General features: G+C 47.0%; 1 protein-coding gene across 3 annotated transcripts in view; it reads left to right on the top strand.

Moving 5' to 3' along the window:
- PolE2 (DNA polymerase epsilon subunit 2) overlaps positions 1 to 18,153 on the top strand; it is a 340,119-nt gene that overhangs the window by 231,553 nt on the left and 90,413 nt on the right. For all 3 annotated transcript variants that reach the window (XR_012895549.1, XM_037424388.2, XM_037424387.2), the window contains exon 9: positions 16,937 to 17,156. Coding sequence is in view for 2 of the 3 variants with exons in the window: in XM_037424388.2 (XP_037280285.1) it covers positions 16,937 to 17,156 (220 nt within the window). In the remaining variant the exon portion in view is untranslated. The remainder of the gene's footprint in view (positions 1 to 16,936; positions 17,157 to 18,153) is intronic.

Below are 18,153 nucleotides of genomic sequence, written 5' to 3'. Positions count from 1 at the left end.
TGAATCTTTAGTGCACACACACACAAGGACCAATACGGTAGAGACACAGGGACCAACGCAGAATAACAACTGATTTTTATTCGAGAAGGAAGCAGAATATATTTTAATGGTATCATAAGCCGTCCATTACAGATAGGCGTGCTACGACCATGGGTTCAACTCCAAGAAAAGCCTCAGCGTATGTGTCATCGCGTATTCCTCATACAATGATTACTATGCCACCATGGTGCAGTGGCAATCAAGAAGTTGTTGCTGTTCTGACACGATCATTGAGGACTCCTGTCTTACTATTGTCTTTTTATACCAGACCACAGTGTACACGTCTTAACTTAGGTTGGAAAGCACATCTGCGTTCTACGTATCCGGAGATTCCCATCCTCATAAGAGGAGATTTCAGTGCACCACATACAGATTGGAGATACAAGCACAACTCCCAACGAGGATGCCAGGTTAAAAACATCATGACTGATGCCACATTTACTCTGTTGAACCATCAGGCCATGTCCACCTGCTCTGTACGTACATCGGAAACGCACGCTCCAGATCTCACATGGTGGTTGTGTCCTGGGACGCCGCAATGCGGAGTGGAGCTGGATACCTGGGGTAGTGATCAATGCCAATCATTATTGGTTTAGAAAGAAGGTGCATAAGGAAAATTCGACGACGTGTAACGATCAGGCATTGGGATAATTTCGCAGTGGGATAATTTTGGGGTTAATTGATGAAGTTCGCGTCTCTCATAATCATATTGTCACGGTGTCGTGCCGTGGCCGAAGACAGGAGACTTCGCGTTGGGATTTAACTGTTTATTTAGGCGAACCTGTGCCCGGTAAACGGAAAGTCCAATTACAGCAGCAGTCTCGCACAGATAGCAGTCTCGGACTGATAGCGGCGAACGGAGCGTCGGCCTTCGATCAAAAACTGACAAGCGGCGAAGCGCGTCGGCATTTATACTTTTGCCGTCGAATGTTCTAGCGTTATCGCTGGCGGTGGCGTAGGTTCCAGAACAATCTGTACCGTTGCCACAGTGGGCGTGATCTCATCGAAATGATCTACTACAGTCCGGAACCTTCTCGAAAACTGCAGGCGCGGTTTGCGCTGAGAATCGTGTGGTGTTTTGGGACGGTAACAAAAACTTGGGAAATGGAACGTGGCATTGCCCCCCTCTGAAAAAAGGCACCGTCCCGATGCTTTAACTAAAGATGAAAGTACAATAATAATGCAAAAAAGTACAATGAATAAATTACGATATAACAATATAACAAAAAACACTGGTTCAGTTTGTTAACGCGCATGAAATGGCTTGAGGCGCGCGGCATGGACGACTTCAGGTCGCGATCGGCGTCGTTGAGAGTTCGTGATGCCGTCGGGGACAACCTCGTAATCAAGTGGGCCGAGACGTCGAACCGCCCTGTACGGTCTGAAGTACCGTCGCAGAAGCTTTTCACTTAGTCCACGTCGGCGTATCGGCGTCCACTCCCAAACACGTTCACCGGGCTGGTATTCCACGAAGCGTCGTCGAAGGCTGTAACGGTGGCTGTCGGTCGTCTGTTGATTCTTGATACGGAGACGCGCAAGTTGTTGGGCTTCTTCGGCGCGTTGAAGGTACTCGCTCACATTGAGGTTTTCTTCGTCGGTGACGTTGGCTAACATGGCATCGAGCGTCGTTGCCGGGCTCCTTCCTTAGACCAATTTGTATTGAGATATCTGTGTCGTCTCCTGCACCGCGGTGTTGTATGCGAAGGTCACATACGGAAGAATGGCGTCCCACGTCTTGTGTTCGACATCGACGTACATTGACAGCATGTCGGCGATCGTCTTGTTAAGCCGCTCGGTGAGGCCGTTGGTCTGTGGGTGGTACGCTGTCGTCCGGCGGTGGTTTGTTTGGCTGTATGCCAAGATCGCTTGAGTTAAGTCGGCAGTGAATGCCGTTCCTCTGTCGGTGATAAGGACCTCCGGGGCGCCGTGACGTAGGACGATATTTTCGACGAAGAACTTAGCTACCTCGGATGCACTGCCTTTTGGCAGGGCTTTTGTCTCGGCGTAGCGGGTGAGGTAATCGGTAGCTACCACGATCCACTTGTTCCCGAAAGCCGACGTCGGGAACGGCCCCAGTAGATCAATACCAATCTGCTGGAAAGGTCGGTAAGGTGGATCAATTGGCTGCAAAAGTTCCGCTGGCCTTGTCGGCGGTGTCTTGCGTCGCTGACAGTCTCGGCATGTTCTCACATAACGAGTGACGTCGGTGGTAAGATGTGGCCAGTAGTACTTTTCTTGTATCCTCGCGAGCGTGCGAGACACACCGAGGTGCCCTGCCGTCGAATTGTCGTGCAGGGCCTGCAGGAGTTCTGGTCGCAGAGCTGAAGGCACCACAAGGAGGTACTTAGCTAGAAGCGGTGAAAAGTTTTTCTTTTGTAGAAGACCGTTTCCTAGAAAGAACGACGCAAGTGCGCGCTTGAATACCTTCGGGACTTCGGCGGTCCTGCCTTCGAGGTATTCTATTAGGGCCTTAAGTTCCGGGTGGGCCCTCTGTCGTTCAGCGAAGTCGTCGGTAGTTATCGTTCCTAAGAAAAAGTCGTCATCCGGGTCGTCGGGTAGCGGTTGGTCGGCAGGCGCACGAGAGAGACAGTCGGCGTCGGAGTGTTTTCCCCGCACCTCCACCAGATGTCACGGTGTCGTGACGTGGCCGAAGACAGGAGACTTCGTGTTGGGATTCAACTGTTTATTTAGGCGAACCTGCGCACGGTAAACGGAAAGTCCAATTACAGCAGCAGTCTCGCACAGATAGCAGTCTCGGACTGATAGCGGCGAACGGAGCGTCGACCTTCGATCAAAAACTGACAAGCGGCGAAGCGCGTCGGCATTTATACTATTGCCGTCGAATGTTCTAGTGTTATCGCTGGCGGTGGCGTAGGTTCCAGAACAATCTGTACCGTTCGCACAGTGAGCGTGATCTCATCGAAATGATCTACTACAGTCCGGAACCTTCTCGAAAACTGCAGGCGCGGTTTGCGCTGAGAATCGTGTGGTGTTTTGGGACGATAACAAAAACTTGGGAAATGGAACGTGGCAATATGGTGGTTTTGGGACGTTAAACACCACAAAATCAATTGATGAAGTTCCCACAAAGCCCACAGAAATTCTTCCCGCTTTGCAAGAGCTGCTCCGCAGTAACACAGTCGTGTCCACCATTGACGAAGAACAACCTCAACTGGACCTCGCTCTTTTGAGATTCTGGGCGAAGCGACGTCAGGCGGAGCTGTATGCGTCCAGGAATCCAGATGCACCAGGTAGTCGTGCACATGCCAATCACAGAGCAGCAAAGGCGCATCGGCACGAAAAGCAGCTTTCTCGACAGCGGTGGCATGAGTGCTGTGAAAAACTTGAATGTGGCATGGGAAACAGAGCCCTTTAATGTAGGTTCCGGTTGATGGAACGCGGTTACAAGCAACCTGACCCTGCAGCGAGCGTTAGGTTATCGATGCAAAGTACTCCACAAGAATTCGCAGAGCAGGCTGCAAGAGCATTTTTCCCGAAGTATGATAGCGCATCTTCTATAACCTGCCCTGAAATCGACGAGATTGAGCCAAGTGCCAAATCCGATATATCCAGTCCTTTCGGCACGGCCGAACTAATAGTGGCGATTGAAACTTCTCACTAAGGAACTACACCTGGTCATGACGATATTCCATGCGAAGTTTTCAAGAACATGGAAGGTGAAGCCCTCGATGCACTTCTGCAGGCTATTAATAAAGTATGGGAAACTGGGGACCTCCCATCTGATTGGAAACACTCAGTTGTCGTCCCAATTCCAAAACCCGGAAAGTCTACAAATAGCCTGCAATCCTTACGCCCAATTTCATTGACTGCTACTGTCTGCAAGCTTGCTGAAAAGATGCTGGCGACACGTGTTTCCTGGTGGCTTGAACGACAGAAGAAGTACCGTCCGGCTCAAATCGAGTTCCGTTCTCATTTGGGGACTGAAGACTGTCTTTATATCTTGTCGGATGACATTTTCCAAGAATCTCCACACAGCCACGCATTACACACTGTAATAACAACGGACACAAGGAAAGCTTACGACAACATAAACCATGACGTCACTTTATCTAACCTCATCGAGCTGGGATTTCCATTGCGGGTAGTAAGATTTATTTCTTCTTTTCTTCACAACCGCACATTTGTGATAAGAGTAGATGGAAAGCCTGAAGGTTGCTGCATGTCTAACAAAGGTCTCCCGCAAGGATCCGCTATGGCTCCTCTCCTGTTCAACATTGCTCTAATACCTCTAGCATGGCAACTACACCGAATTCCAGACGTGAGATTTTCGACATACGCTGATGATGTGACTTTATGTTCTGTGCATAAAGACGTCTCAAGACAAGCACAACAGCTTCAGAAAGCCCTTGATGTTCTTCAGAGCTACACTCAGAATGCAGGGTTAGACATTTCCGCCCAAAAATCAAGCTATGTTCAGGTAGCTAACAAGGCAGGATGCAGAAAAATCAAGCAGTTACCCTTTACAATTACACTAGGTGCAGTGACCACTCCTGAGGGCTTCGGAGGTCCACATACTAGGTCTTGATATTTACCAGTCCGGCAGTGGAGCGCACTGGCTTCGAAAAGTCAGACAGCGTTCCACAAAAACACTTCATCTGATTCGCCGCATTGAATCGAAAGCAGCTGGAGCTCGTACACATGTAGTACGACAGCTTGTCCGCACAGCTCTGCAGCCAAGAATTTTATACCAGGCGCGATTTCAATGGTTTACTTTGGCCCAGTTGGCACAGTTGAAGACTATTACCCGTGATGCTATGCGCACAATAACAGCGTTTACCTCGCATCACTCCCATACCAACTTTACAGGAGCACGCCCAGCTTAACACCATTGCATAGCTGGTTACGCAAAGAGAAAAAGCTAGTGAAATCAAAAGGCAACTTGTATCGGTTGTTGCTCCATTGCATGCTCACTTTCAACGTAGCTCTCGCATTTACAACCAGTCAGAGTCTATGCCTCCCTGGGAATTCACCACCATCACATCTAATAAAACAACAAAGTTACGGCGCTCTCATACATCATCTACAATTGACGAACGCTCCATCATCGAGGCTCCATGCGCTAATACCTGCAAACTATATACTGATGCTGCTATCCTACAAGACGGCAGAAGGACATCATTCCTGAGTACTACGCATACTTTTGTCAGTGGCCACCAGCATTATCTATCTACGGAAGCTACTCCTCTTGTGATGGAACTTGAAGCCATCCACGACACAATCCAGGATGCTACCTCTAAGCTGTTCACCATTAAGCAGATTGACGTATACACTGATTCCTTAGGAGCTATAAAGGAGCTGAAGAAAGTACACAGGGTGATGGAGATCTACGAGGCGATTCATAAGCTGAACATTAATACAGCTACTTGTGTAAAAGTACATTGGATTCAAGGCCATGCTGCGAACCCACACAACAATGCTGCTGACCAGCAGGCGCACTGCCCTCCAGACATTGACCTTCCAGCCATTCCCCTTCCACCTCAGCCCCTAAACTTACTCCATACCCGTAAAAATGTTCTCCGGTAAAATACACGTGCTCTCATTCCGCCGTGTCTCTGCTCTCTCCCGCGTCACCTTACTAGGGCGGAGGAAGTTGTGCCTAGGAGACTTCGTGCAGGGGTGACCCTTATATCGTCCATTATATCGTCACCGGAACTGGTCACATTTACGAGTTGGTGATACGTATTTGTATTGACGCAAGGCAGACGCAGTATTCAAACTACGCACGCTAGTTCGTGCGCCCCCCAAGAGACCAGCGGCCCGATGATGAGACAAGAAAAGGCCGTGACAGAGCGCGCCTCCTCATCACGGATTTTGATGAAAAAAAAAAGTGGTGCATCGCTCGAAGGCTTCTCAGAGATTGATTCCATTTGCTGATTGCCTGTTAGAAACGCTGATAAATTTTCCTTTACTTTTCGGGCACAAGTTAGCCCCAATAGACAGTTATTCTTGCACCATCTGGATTGTGCGTACCAATTCTGGTGGAGGAGCTGGGTAATGATCCCAAACCCAGCTGGACTTCGAGGAAGCAGCCCGGAACCACGACCAGTCGAACTAACCGAGCTCACGCCGGTCAATCAGCGCTCCAGTCGTCATCTGCGTGGTAAGCCGCCAGAATTTCCCCTGCCACCAGAGCCTAGAGTGTCTCCAGCTGTCTCCGGTGAGAGTACCGAAATGTTGTCTCCAACTACCACCGCACACGTCGTTTCGTCTCCAGTCGCTGCCACGCACGTCGTTGTCGATGAGCCACGGATGCCGGACCATTTTCGTGGCGATCCTCATGAAGACGCTGAGGATTGGCTGGAGGGTTTTGAGCGCGTCGCCAGCTGCAACAGATGGACCAAAGAACGGAAGCTCCGCTGCGTTTATTTCACATTGCAGGACAGCGCACGAACGTGGTTCGAAAAACCATGATGGTGCCATTCAGTCGTGGGACGACTTTTGACGGGAGCTACTGGCCATATACCCGAGCACAGACTGCAAGGAAAGAGCTGAAGCTGCCTTGCAAGCAAGAAACCAGTGGAACAATGAAAGCATCGCAATGCATGTGGAAGATATGTGCCGGTTATTTCGCCGGTCTGATCGAAATATGAGCGAGGACAACAAACTTTGGCACTTGATGCGTGGGGTGAAGCAGGCGATTTTTTCTGTTTTGCTCCGATGCCCCCCGCGGAACGTGGCGGAATTTCGCACCGAGGCGACAGCGGTTGAAAATACTCTGCAACACCGAGCGAGGCACTACAATCGAGATGTGAACGTCGCATCTGTAGACGCGGTGTCAACAGTCTTCGGGAATGGCTTCAACATATTACGAGAGCTCATTCGATCGGTGGTTCAAGAAGAGCTCCAGAGGCTAAACCTCAACCCCTCAACGGTCTCGTCATTAGCGAAAGTTGTTCAGGAGTGAAGTGAGACAGGCAGTCCGTGACCAGCAGCCACAAGCACAGCTGTTTCAAACGTCGGTTCTGGTGCAGCCCGCACTCTCGTACGCCAAGGTGCTGAGAGACGCCCCTGTACTTCCTTTTGTCGCCCCTGGAACTTATTTCGCCGCAGCAACCACGCATCTGCCGAAACCTCGATTCACGTCGTCCCCAGCCGAGACAAGGCTCGAAAAAGCTGATATATGGTGCACTACTGATCGAATTCCGCTTTGTTATCATTGCGGCGAAGCTGGCCATCTTTACCGAATGTGTGAATGTCGCCGAGCTAGACTTTGGGGTTTTCCCGTAAACGCTGCTGGTTCAAGAAATGGGGAATGACCTTTTGAAATCGAGGAGTACTTGTCAACACTTCAAGGTACTCGCTCTTCCCAGCAGCATCAGTCTCGGTCAACAGCGCCACTGAGGTATCGGTCACCAAGTCCGCGCCCATCTTCAAACTCTCCGAGGCGACTTCCCCAAAGCCCGCTTCGGGAAAACTAGAATCGGCGACCTTGAGAGGTAAGGCCGCTGCTGACGCAAAAAAACAACCTCCAGTGCCGATTTCAAAATGTGACAATGGACACGAAACCACGTGCGGAAACGGTAACGCTGCTTCTTATTTGTCAGTAATTATAGATGGCTACGAAACGAATGCTTTGGTAGACACAGGCGCAGACTATTCCATCTTGAGCAGGGGACTTGCCAGAACGCTGAAAAAAGTACTGACTCTTTGGACAGGACCGCAAGGGCGAACCGCCGGGAGACACCTTATCGATTCGGCAGCCATGTGTACCTCTAGAGTCGGAATACGCGGCTTCACCTACGTCGCCAGCTTCATTGTCCTGTAGGAGTGTTCAAGAGATGCAATTATCGAAATGGACTTTTTCCAGGCCAATGGCGCAGTGATAAACTTGCAGGAAACGTGTGTCTCGTTCTCGACGAAACACGCCATCGCGACATTCGAGAGTGAAAATTGATTCGATGCGCTCCAGATTGCAGGTGATGATGTAACAGTACCTCCAAGATCCATCGTCGTTGTCACCGTAAAAAGCAATGTATACAACGACTATTAAGGAATGGCAGAAAGCAATACTGGGCTATTACCCGAGAAAGGGATCTGTGCAGCAAGAGGTATTCTACGACTGCGTGATGGGTGTACGAGTGTTTTCTCGACAAATTCGCGAAATAAGGTGCAACATCTTGTGAAGGAAACTGTTGTTGGTCACTTGCACGGTTACGTTCCGATTATAGATTTGAATTTTTCTGAGACTGCATCACTACACCCTGACGATATAGATTCCATACTCGCATCTATCCACATCGAAGCAGCCCTATCACCGAACCAAAAACAAAAAAATTGAGAGCCTTGTACTGGAGTACGCCTCGTGCTTTCCCACGTCATCGAAAGTGCAAAGAACATCCATCACCAAACACCGCATCATAATCGATCAATCTGTTACACCTATTTGCCAGCACCCGTACTGAGTGTCACCAAAAGAGAGAGAAGTCATCAGAGGCCAAGTTGAAGAAATGCTTAGAGATGACGTAATTCAGCCATTGGCCAGCCTATGAGCCTCACCTGTAGTGCTGGTAAAGAAAAAGCACCAGACCTTGCGGTCTGCGTTGAATACCAAAAATTGAATGTTGTCACGAGGCGGGAGATCTATCCCCCTTCCAAGAATCGATGACACCCTTGACAGACCAGACTGCGAGACGTGAAGTTCTTTTCCTCTCTAGACCTCAAGAGCAGATACTGGCAGATAGAGGTGGACAAACGAGATCGCGATAAAAATGCTTTCATCACCCCAGATGGCTTATACGAGTTCAAGGTACTTCCATTTGGCCTGTGTTCTGCACCCGCCACATTTCAGCGCATGATGGACACTGTGCTGTCCAGGTTAAAATGGCAGCTCTGCCTTTTTTATCTCGATGACATCGTGATCTTTTCGGCCACCTTCGATCAGCATGTGGAATGACTACGAACTGTACTTGAAGCGATTAGTTCAGCGGGACGGACTATAAAACCCCAAAAGTGCCATTTTGGTTTTCATGAACTACTTTTTCTCGGTCATGTGGCTAGCTCTTAAGGCATTTGACCTGAATCCGAAAAGACAGCAGCTGTAGAAAAGTTTCCTAGACCGACGGATAAAAGGGCTGTGAGACGATTCTTAGTACTTTGTGCCTATTACAGAAGATTCATCAAAGATATTTCGAAGATTGCGGAACCACGAACGCGACTGACGAAAGAAGACACGTCTTTTACCTGGACAAGCGAGCATGAAGACGCGTTCAGTGAGCCACGACAGCGACTCCTAAACCATGCCGTCCTTGCACATTTCCACGAAGAAGCCGAAACAGAGATTCACACGGACGTAAGCAATTTGGGACTAGGCGCCATCCTCGAGCAGCTGCAAAACGGAGAGGAACGAGTGGTCACTTATGCTAGTCGCACTCTTTCGAGAGCTGAAATGAATTATTCGGCAACGGAACAAGAATTTCTGGCGGTAATATGGGCCATACAGAAATTCCGACCGTAGTTATATATTAGACCATTTCGAGCAGTGAGCAAACATCACTCGCTGTGCTGGCTCACAGGCCTAAAGGACCCTTCTGGGGGACTTGCTAGATGGAGCCTCAGGTTGCAAGAATATGACATAACAGTCGTATACAAGTCGGGTCGCAAGCACAGTGATACTGATTGCCTGTCACGCGCACCATTGGAATCTGCACCTGTGGAAGATGGAGACAACTTTCCGTTTCTTGGAGCCGTCAGCACCGCAGACATGACTGAATATCAACGATCTGACGCGGAGTTGCTTCAACTGATCAAGCATCTGGAAGGGCAACCGGTGCATGTTCCTCGAGTTTTCGTCCGGGGATTGTCATTGTACCTGATGTGAAACAATGTTTAATACAAGAAAAACTTCAAGCACAGCAGGGAGAAATTCCTACTCGTCATTCCTTCGGCCTTGCGACCTGAAATCCTGTAAGCTTGCCACGATGACCCAGCAGCAGGACACCTCGGAGTGAGTAGAACATTGGCTCGCATCCGCACCAAGTACTACTGGCCAAAGTTACTGGATGTTGTACAGCATTATGGGAGGACATGTAGAGATTGCCAGAGACTCAAAACGCCTACATTGAAACCTGCAGGATTTCTCCAATCAATAGATCCCCCTAAATCTCCGTTTGAACAAGTAGGAATGGATCTACTTGGTCCATTTCCTACGTCATCAATGGGCAACCAATGTATAGTAGTGGTGACAGCCTACTTAACCTGTTATGCTGAGACAGCCTCTCTCACCAGGGGCACGGCTATAGAAGGCGCTGAATTTTTCGTCACCAACATTGTATTACGGACGGCATGGTGCCCCAAAGGTGGTTATCACGAATCGAGGAACTGCAGTCACCGCCGATCTGACGCAGTCCATTATGAAATTTATCCACACATGTCATAGAAAGACAACGGCTTACCACCCCCAAACGAATGCACTAATCGAGCGACTCAACAGATCTCTGACCGATATGTTGTTCATTTACATTGACTTGGAGCACCGTACGTGGGACAAGATACTGCGGTACGCCACTTTCGCTTATAATACTGCTGTGCAGGAGACTAGTAAAGTGACGCCATTTCAGCTAGTCTACGGTCGAATAGTTACCACACCATTAGATGCAATGCTGCCTGTAAGCGACAATACAGAGCACAAGCCTGACATAAGCTAGTTCATTCAGCGAGCCAAAGAAGCACGGCAGTTGGTGCGACATCACATAAAACAACAACGCATTGATGCAAACTGGTACAACCTTCGGCGGAGAGGAGTCTACTACGCACCAGGCGACCTAGTTTGGATTTGGACTCCCGTGCGGACCCCTGGCCCCTCCGAAAAGCTTCTGCACCACTATTTCGGCCCTTACCGAGTCCTTCTTCGGGTCAACTTCTTGAACTACGAGGTGTCACCGAAAGGACAAGTCAGCTCATCAAGATGCCGAAGGAGCACAGAAATTGTGCATGTAATCAGAATGAAGCCATAATATGACAGGCAATGAACATCGAACTATACACACCCGATCATAAGGAATACCAATTTCTCCAATGGAAACCACGCATTCAGACCATCTCAGCAACACTGCTTTTACGCATTGGGACGATGCGTTCTTGGAGGAGAGATAATGACGCAAGACAGACGCAGTATTCAAACTACGCGCGCTACTTCGTGCGCCCCCCAAGAGACCAGCGGCCCGATGATCAGACAAGAAAGGGACGGGATGGCGCCCGCCTCCTCAGCACGATATTCTGACGAAAAAGAAGTGGTGCACCGCTCGAGGCCTTCTTGGAGGACTCCTTTTGCTGATCGCCTGTTAGAAACGCTGCTACATTTTCCTTTACTTTTTGGGCACAAGTTAACCTCTATAAACAGTTATTCTTACACCATCTGGATTGTGTGTAACAGTGTTGTCCCATTCCTGCGATGCAAACAGGTACATACCACCTTATATAGACATGTAAAGGGTTGCAGCCAGAACACTCCCGTCACCTCGCTCAAGCCGGCCTTCGCTACAACGCAGCCAGTTACAACCGCTGGATACATGAAAATAGATTCCAAAAGACACTGCTTCACTACATACACAACACCAGCCTAACAGCATACATTTAACAAAAATATTATGCCTTAAAGGCAAGTCTTTGTCGCAATAACAAAAAAAAAAGATTATGTACTCTTTTTCAGTTCCTCATGATCACTGCGCACGAGCAAAAATGGCGTCGTGCAAAAAAAAAACTAATAAATACTTTAACAGATGCATTGCAATATCACACGTTATTCATCAGTTCAATTTCTTTTTCATTCAGTGATACGGAAATATGGCTAACACATGTTTCTTTAGGGCGAGAGATGTGTTACGCCTCTACAATTTTTCTTGTTGTCTGATTGTGGTTAACATACAGAACTTCAGTTTGATTAAACAAGGGTTTACATGTACTAAAAGAGCAACACTCACAATGCAATGCTAGATGCGTCTCCGGCCTTCCCTTCAAGTTATTCAAGTGCTCTTTCAACCTCACGTTCAAGCATCTGCCAGTTTGACCGACGTAACAGTGCCCACAACTGTAAGGAGTCTTGATTGATTGATATGTGGGGTTTAACGTCCCAAAACCACCATATGATTAAACTGTAAGGAGTCTTATACACTACATTTCTTTTGAACTGGACAACCTGATGATCTGCACGCTTGAGACATGTGCTACCGGTATCCTATGTCCTTTTTTCGTACAGATTATATACAGCCGGACACACTCCCGTTATTCTGTCCTTTGCCGAGAATATTAGTTGACACCATGCATGTAGGGAATTACCGAAACTTTCTTTGCATCTTGGCTTCTTTGCATCTTGGCTTCTTTCCTCTGGCTCCCTGGATTTCATTTTCTTTAATAACCTTTCACATGCAGTTAAAAGAGACGAGTTAGGGTATCCAGCTTTTTCCAGTTTTTTCTTCTGCTCTAGGTAAGAATCCTTTAACTTGTGCTTGCATGTTTTTGATGGAGCTGAGTTGAAGCACCCCATTGCTATCCCATGTTTTACTATCCCTGAATGGGCGGAAGCGTACTGCAACAAAGGCTTCTCTGTTCTAGGAGAATATTTCAAACACACATATTTTTCAAAGATAAGCTTCACGTCTAGGACATGTGTATTGGAAAAAATCATGTGTGTTAAAAATATTCTCCTAAAACAGAGAATGCGCTTTTGAAGGTGGTGACCTACCTCAAACAAACAGGCTACTCGCCACATCCGAGCAGAATCCCAAGTGAAGCAAGTGCGAAGAAAGCACAAACGCGCGCATACATTGGACTGCAAGCGAACTGGCATGCGAAGGCGAAAGCCGAGTAAGCGACGTAAGCCGAGTAAGCCGAGTGCTGCACGCAACTAGCCAGGGATAATTGGTTCGCTGTGACGGTACCGTACTTCAGTGGAACGGCGTGAGTTCATTGCAAACGTGGTTGAATTCACTCAAGAGCAAGCGGACGTCGTCTGACATGCAAAAGGGCCTAACTTGTCTGCGGAGGGGTTGTTCACACTTTTGAATAAAGGTACCAAGGAAGGAAAAAAAAAAAGCGGTTTCACCATAAGTGGAAGGTCTTATGGGGATGTCCATGTACAAAGAACTACTGATGTAATGACTATTCATCGTGGCATTTTTGAGTTTGTTTGAGTTTGTTAGTAATGGGTTCGATTGTATCTCAGCAGGCATCAGAAAGCGGCTTGTATACCCTTCTACGTGCTACATAGTAATCTCACCACTCTGTGCTCTGTCACCCATGATACGACAAGCCGCAGGTGGCCGTCCCTTACACCGTCGTTTTACAGCTCCACGAGATTGCATGAAAAAGAGTTACCTGCTGGCCTTAGTTCGTTATAACATTATGACACATTGCTTTTGCATTCACTATTTCGCCCTTTTGCGTGAACAATCTTTATTGTTGAATTTTACGGGACAATTGAATTTTAAGTCAACCACCCCTTTTGTTATGCCACCGCCGCGAATTCGATGAGCGCTGTGTTAAAAACAGTGAACATAGCGCGTGCTGGAAGATGAAGAGGTCGACAGTGCGCTTCGCCATGGGAATGGCGACTCGTCCTTTCCTCAATGTTTTGGTGCCACGAAACCCGAGAGAAAAGACCTTCAGAGGTGAGACTGAGTGAACTTCACTATTTTCGACCGGATCCCTAGCCTCAAGGACTTTTGGGAAGCCACGGTGGGTAAGGCTGATGTGCAAGGCCTAACCATACCAATGACCCAGATCGTGGGGCATGACATCTTCACGATGCCCAGATCTTCATTGACGTTGTGCATGTTGTCTTCGACTTCGCCTCGTGACGCGGCCGGCCAGTGATTTCTAATGTTTGTACGTTGGACCGGATCATGGAGGCCCTGTTCGAAAGGCGGAGTCAAGTGTGCAAGGCCGTCACGCAGGTCATCACAGACATCGAATGTTTTCAGCAATTGGATCGCCCACGAATATGTGAGTTGTGTGATATTCACCGCATTTTCACCGAACAGTATGAGCTTCTCAAAGAAATCGATAAGAAGATTGAAAACACTGTTGACATCGATAATTTGGAAGCGGAGGTGGAAGAAGCTGACGTTTATGAATGCCGGGTTATTCTAGCAAGAGTGAAAGCAGTGTATAGCATTGAAGACGAATTAAAGGTTTGGCAGGCTCACTTGGATTCCATAAGATAACGGATGAGAACGGAAGTACAGAAGGAAATGCTCTCTTTGCCTATGTCACCACAGTATAAGCATTACATATTCAACGGTGATCTTGTTGAATGGAAACCAGAGGAGTCTATCTCAACACAAATGGAGGAGCATACTCAACAAACTAACATTGCCAACACAAATGCGACCATTCGAAAGAACAACACCGAAGAACTATGTCAACTTGGTAAGAATCCATCAGGCATTCGGAAGCTGATTCAACATTCAGAGCTTGTGAAGCTATTGAAAATACAGCTCTATCAACTCAAGTGTACCTTCTGGAAGGTACTTCCAGGATAAAAAGATGGTAAGCCTTTGGAATTCTAAAAGAAAACTCGCCAGATTTTGAGAAATATTTCACGCCAAAGACACCAGATTCAGTAGTCATGCTGTCCTCATGTCTGTACAAACAAGCACCTGATTGAAGAACATCAAGGTCGTTTCACAAGAGCAAGAGAAATATTAAAAGGACAATGAAGAAACGGCAGCCATTGCATTTCAGAAGAAGCATTGTCAAGGAAGACATGCTTTTTCGATGTGTTTTAGAAAGGCTGCTAAAGCTGCTCGAACAACACGCAGCGTACGCTGTGTCAGATAGCAATAGGAACTTCAATACAATATTATTGCAAACATTAAGAGGATGGATAAATAGCGCAAAGAGTTCCTGCTATATAAGAAGCATTCTGGATAAACGGTAGCCAAATCTCTTTTATAAAAAAAAAAAGACGTTTCCAAAAAAATTAACCTACAGGTGCTGGGAGAAATCGTCATAACCGTCAACGTGTTTGAGACCAAACATGGTGGTCAACGTACGCGTTGAAGAATAGTTCAAGTAACCTTGTGAAGCCAGTACGATGATGTTCAGCATGTCATTGAAGCCATTGAAATAGAGCACATCTGTGAAGCCATTGTTCAGGTACCCAAAGGTCGTAAATTCAACAAAGGATTTTAGAATAGCGGTCAACGAGTGGTTAATGCACTTTGCTTTTCTCACATAGCACAAAAAGAAGACATCAGCGTATTAATTGGATCAGACCAATTGTGTAAGATCCTTGAGAGAGATGTCACTTCGCCTGATGGTTACAAACGTCTTCTTTTCATTGAAACTGCACTTGGTTCGACATTCCAAGGGCCCCTAAACGGTGAAGCAATTTATCCACACACAAACGCAAGTGTTTGTGTACGTCAAACAAATTGCTGCATGAACGAGGATCAGATGCAGGAACGTGCAGGCCCCGAACTGAGGAAGTTTTGGCAGCTAGAAAGCTTGGGGACCACGAATGCAGATGAACCATCCTCTCACGGCGAAAAGGTTTCCAGTGCTTTCAATGAAACTAATGAGTTCTGTGATCAAAGATACAAAGGGAAAAGTGGTCAAGTGACTTTGCTACACTTGGAAGGAGAACCCTACGGACATAGTTTTCCAAGGCACGTCAACAAAGTCTCTTTCTGACAGGGAAAATTGGTGCCGAAGACCACCTTGGTTGGCAAGAGATGAAGAATGGCTCAAGCACTTGACTATCAACCGAAGTGATGTGGAAGACAATGCGAAAGAGAATTCAGAAGTAGACACCATTACCTAAAAGCAACGATTCGGCCTTGAATTGACAGTCCTCCAGGCAGGACGAAATCAGCCCAACACTTTGACGATTCGGGATTTTCGCCCCTTTCTTTTTTGAAAGAAATATACTATCTTATTGCTCAAGGAACGTTTCAGAAAGAAGACAGATAGAATAGAGCACCTATTTTGTCTGTCTTCTTTCTGAAATGTTTCCTGTGCACTGAGAAAGTATATTTCTTTGAAAATGTAATACTAGCCAGCCCAAGTAGCCAGTCTTTTGGACCCCCTTCTTGCCGAGGATGATGGCTTGCTGTGAATTCAAACAGGACTTCAGAATGTCATGCACTACGAAGGCATTACACACCCGATCCTGCTTTTCGGTGGCCACATCGCAACTGAACTCATCGTAACGGGCTTGCATCGGAGGCCACTTCACTCGGGAGTCGCAACAACCATCACAGAACTCGAGGGTGCTTTTGAGTGACGAAGGGGAAAAGTGTGTAAAAAAAAGTTATCGGGCAGTGTGCTTGGTGCGCGCAATCAAGGATGAAGCTTGCAAGGGCTCCTATGGCGGCGCTACCTGCTGATCGTGTGAATGTGTCAAAACCATTTGACATTATTGGATCAGATTTCATGGAACCATCAGTGTACTTGAAGAGTGAGCCAACCCAGAAATCCTACATCACACTCTTCACTTGTGCGGTGGAATATGCTATTCACCTGGAGCTGATCTTGCGCTCGAGGGTAGGCAGTTTTTTGAAACGTCAGGTATTTTGTTCAGTCATACACTATGACAATGATCACTGCTTTGAACGTGCTTCTTGCAAACTTAGTGCGTGCATGTCACAGACAGCGTGATGGCTGGACAGTCCATCACGCTGTCTTGCCGTTGTCGTTCACTACTAATAAACCTCTTCGCATTTCCAGTCCTCCTTTACCGCTTCTCTTATAATCATACTGTGGTTTTGAGATGGTATATCCTAGCAATTATTATTGGTAATATATTATCGTCGTTATTTAGGCATGATCCAGCCTATAGCAGTGTATATTTACTGCAAAATGCCAGCAGAATCCTTAGCATTCAAGCAGCTTCTCTTGAAACGGAAGCATTGACCATAAATTGGGCTGTGCATTGCAGGCCGGGCCTGCCCTACCAGGTGACTGAGCCTCTGCGCTCTTGTGGGGGCAACGAAGCTGAAAGCACACTTGCCGAGCGGTGCCACTGGGTAAGCAACCCCTGCAGGCTGCTCTACTGTGGCCGCCAGGTGGTGCTGTGGCGACAGGACGGCCTCGCCAAGGCCTGCCGCAATGCCGTGCATCGACCTTGGGACAAGACAGGCCTCGACCTTGCTCAAGCGGTGAGGTGGCTGCACTCGAGCCACACGTACTGTCTCTTAAGAACCAGCTTAATTGTATTCACAGAAAAAAATACTGTTCGAACGAAAATAAAAATAAAAATGTAAGGACTGAAAATTAAGGCAACTCGTATAGTCGAAGCAACACAATTGCAACAGTCACTCATTGGCTTCAGGTTTCAAAATAATTTATAAAAAAACATGCGTCATAGGTCAACTCATTCACGTTCACTTAATCAATACATTGTTGCTTTTTACTCAGCTTGATCCACTCAAAGAGGCTCGCTCATGCTTGCACAGATACGAAAGGTCCTGTGGTATCTTGCACTGTTTTGAATAAAGTAAACTTAAACTATAATATGAAGATATTGAGGAGTTATACATGCTGCTAATAGGTTTTGCCATGTGTGCTGATTATTCAAAAAAATATTTCAATGAAGCATTAGCTGTTTTGTAGAGTTGTGGAAATGGCAATATTCTTGGTGCAAAGCGAATTCGAATAATAAAGTTTGAGTGAAAATTGAATATTTTTTAATAGTTGTCCAATATTTTTTATTCAACATTTTCCCAATAGTTCCAAGTGAAATTACAGAACAAAGGTAGCAGAGGATCTCTAAGAACATTCTTATAAGGTAGGAATCTGAAAGTGTTTCTTTTGGCTTGGTTGGTGGAGTGCCAGAGGGATGGTGTTCCCTAATTGTTTAACAAGGATGAGGCGATGCCGAGACCGAACTGTATTTATTTACATGATTTGGTGCACTCAGTGTGGTGTCGACAGCACTTTACACTTGAAAGGAAATGACACTACTTCCTCCACCTCTTCGACTTCTTTCTAGGCCCATCTGATTTGGCAGACAACATTGTGCTTCCTTCGAATTTGGAGTTGCTAATTTGCTAAGTTGCTAAACAATGTATAAAAAGATCTGAAATGTCGAATGTGGAAAATATTTTTTCGATTTTTTTCAGCCTTTCTGGTCCTAAATGGCACTAAAAAAAGCTG

Source organism: Rhipicephalus microplus, chromosome 5 (assembly GCF_043290135.1).
Source record: "Rhipicephalus microplus isolate Deutch F79 chromosome 5, USDA_Rmic, whole genome shotgun sequence".
Taxonomy (NCBI): Eukaryota; Metazoa; Arthropoda; class Arachnida; order Ixodida; family Ixodidae; genus Rhipicephalus; species Rhipicephalus microplus.
Note: the sequence above shows the minus strand (reverse complement) of the source record. Positions and strands in the feature narration are given on the sequence as shown.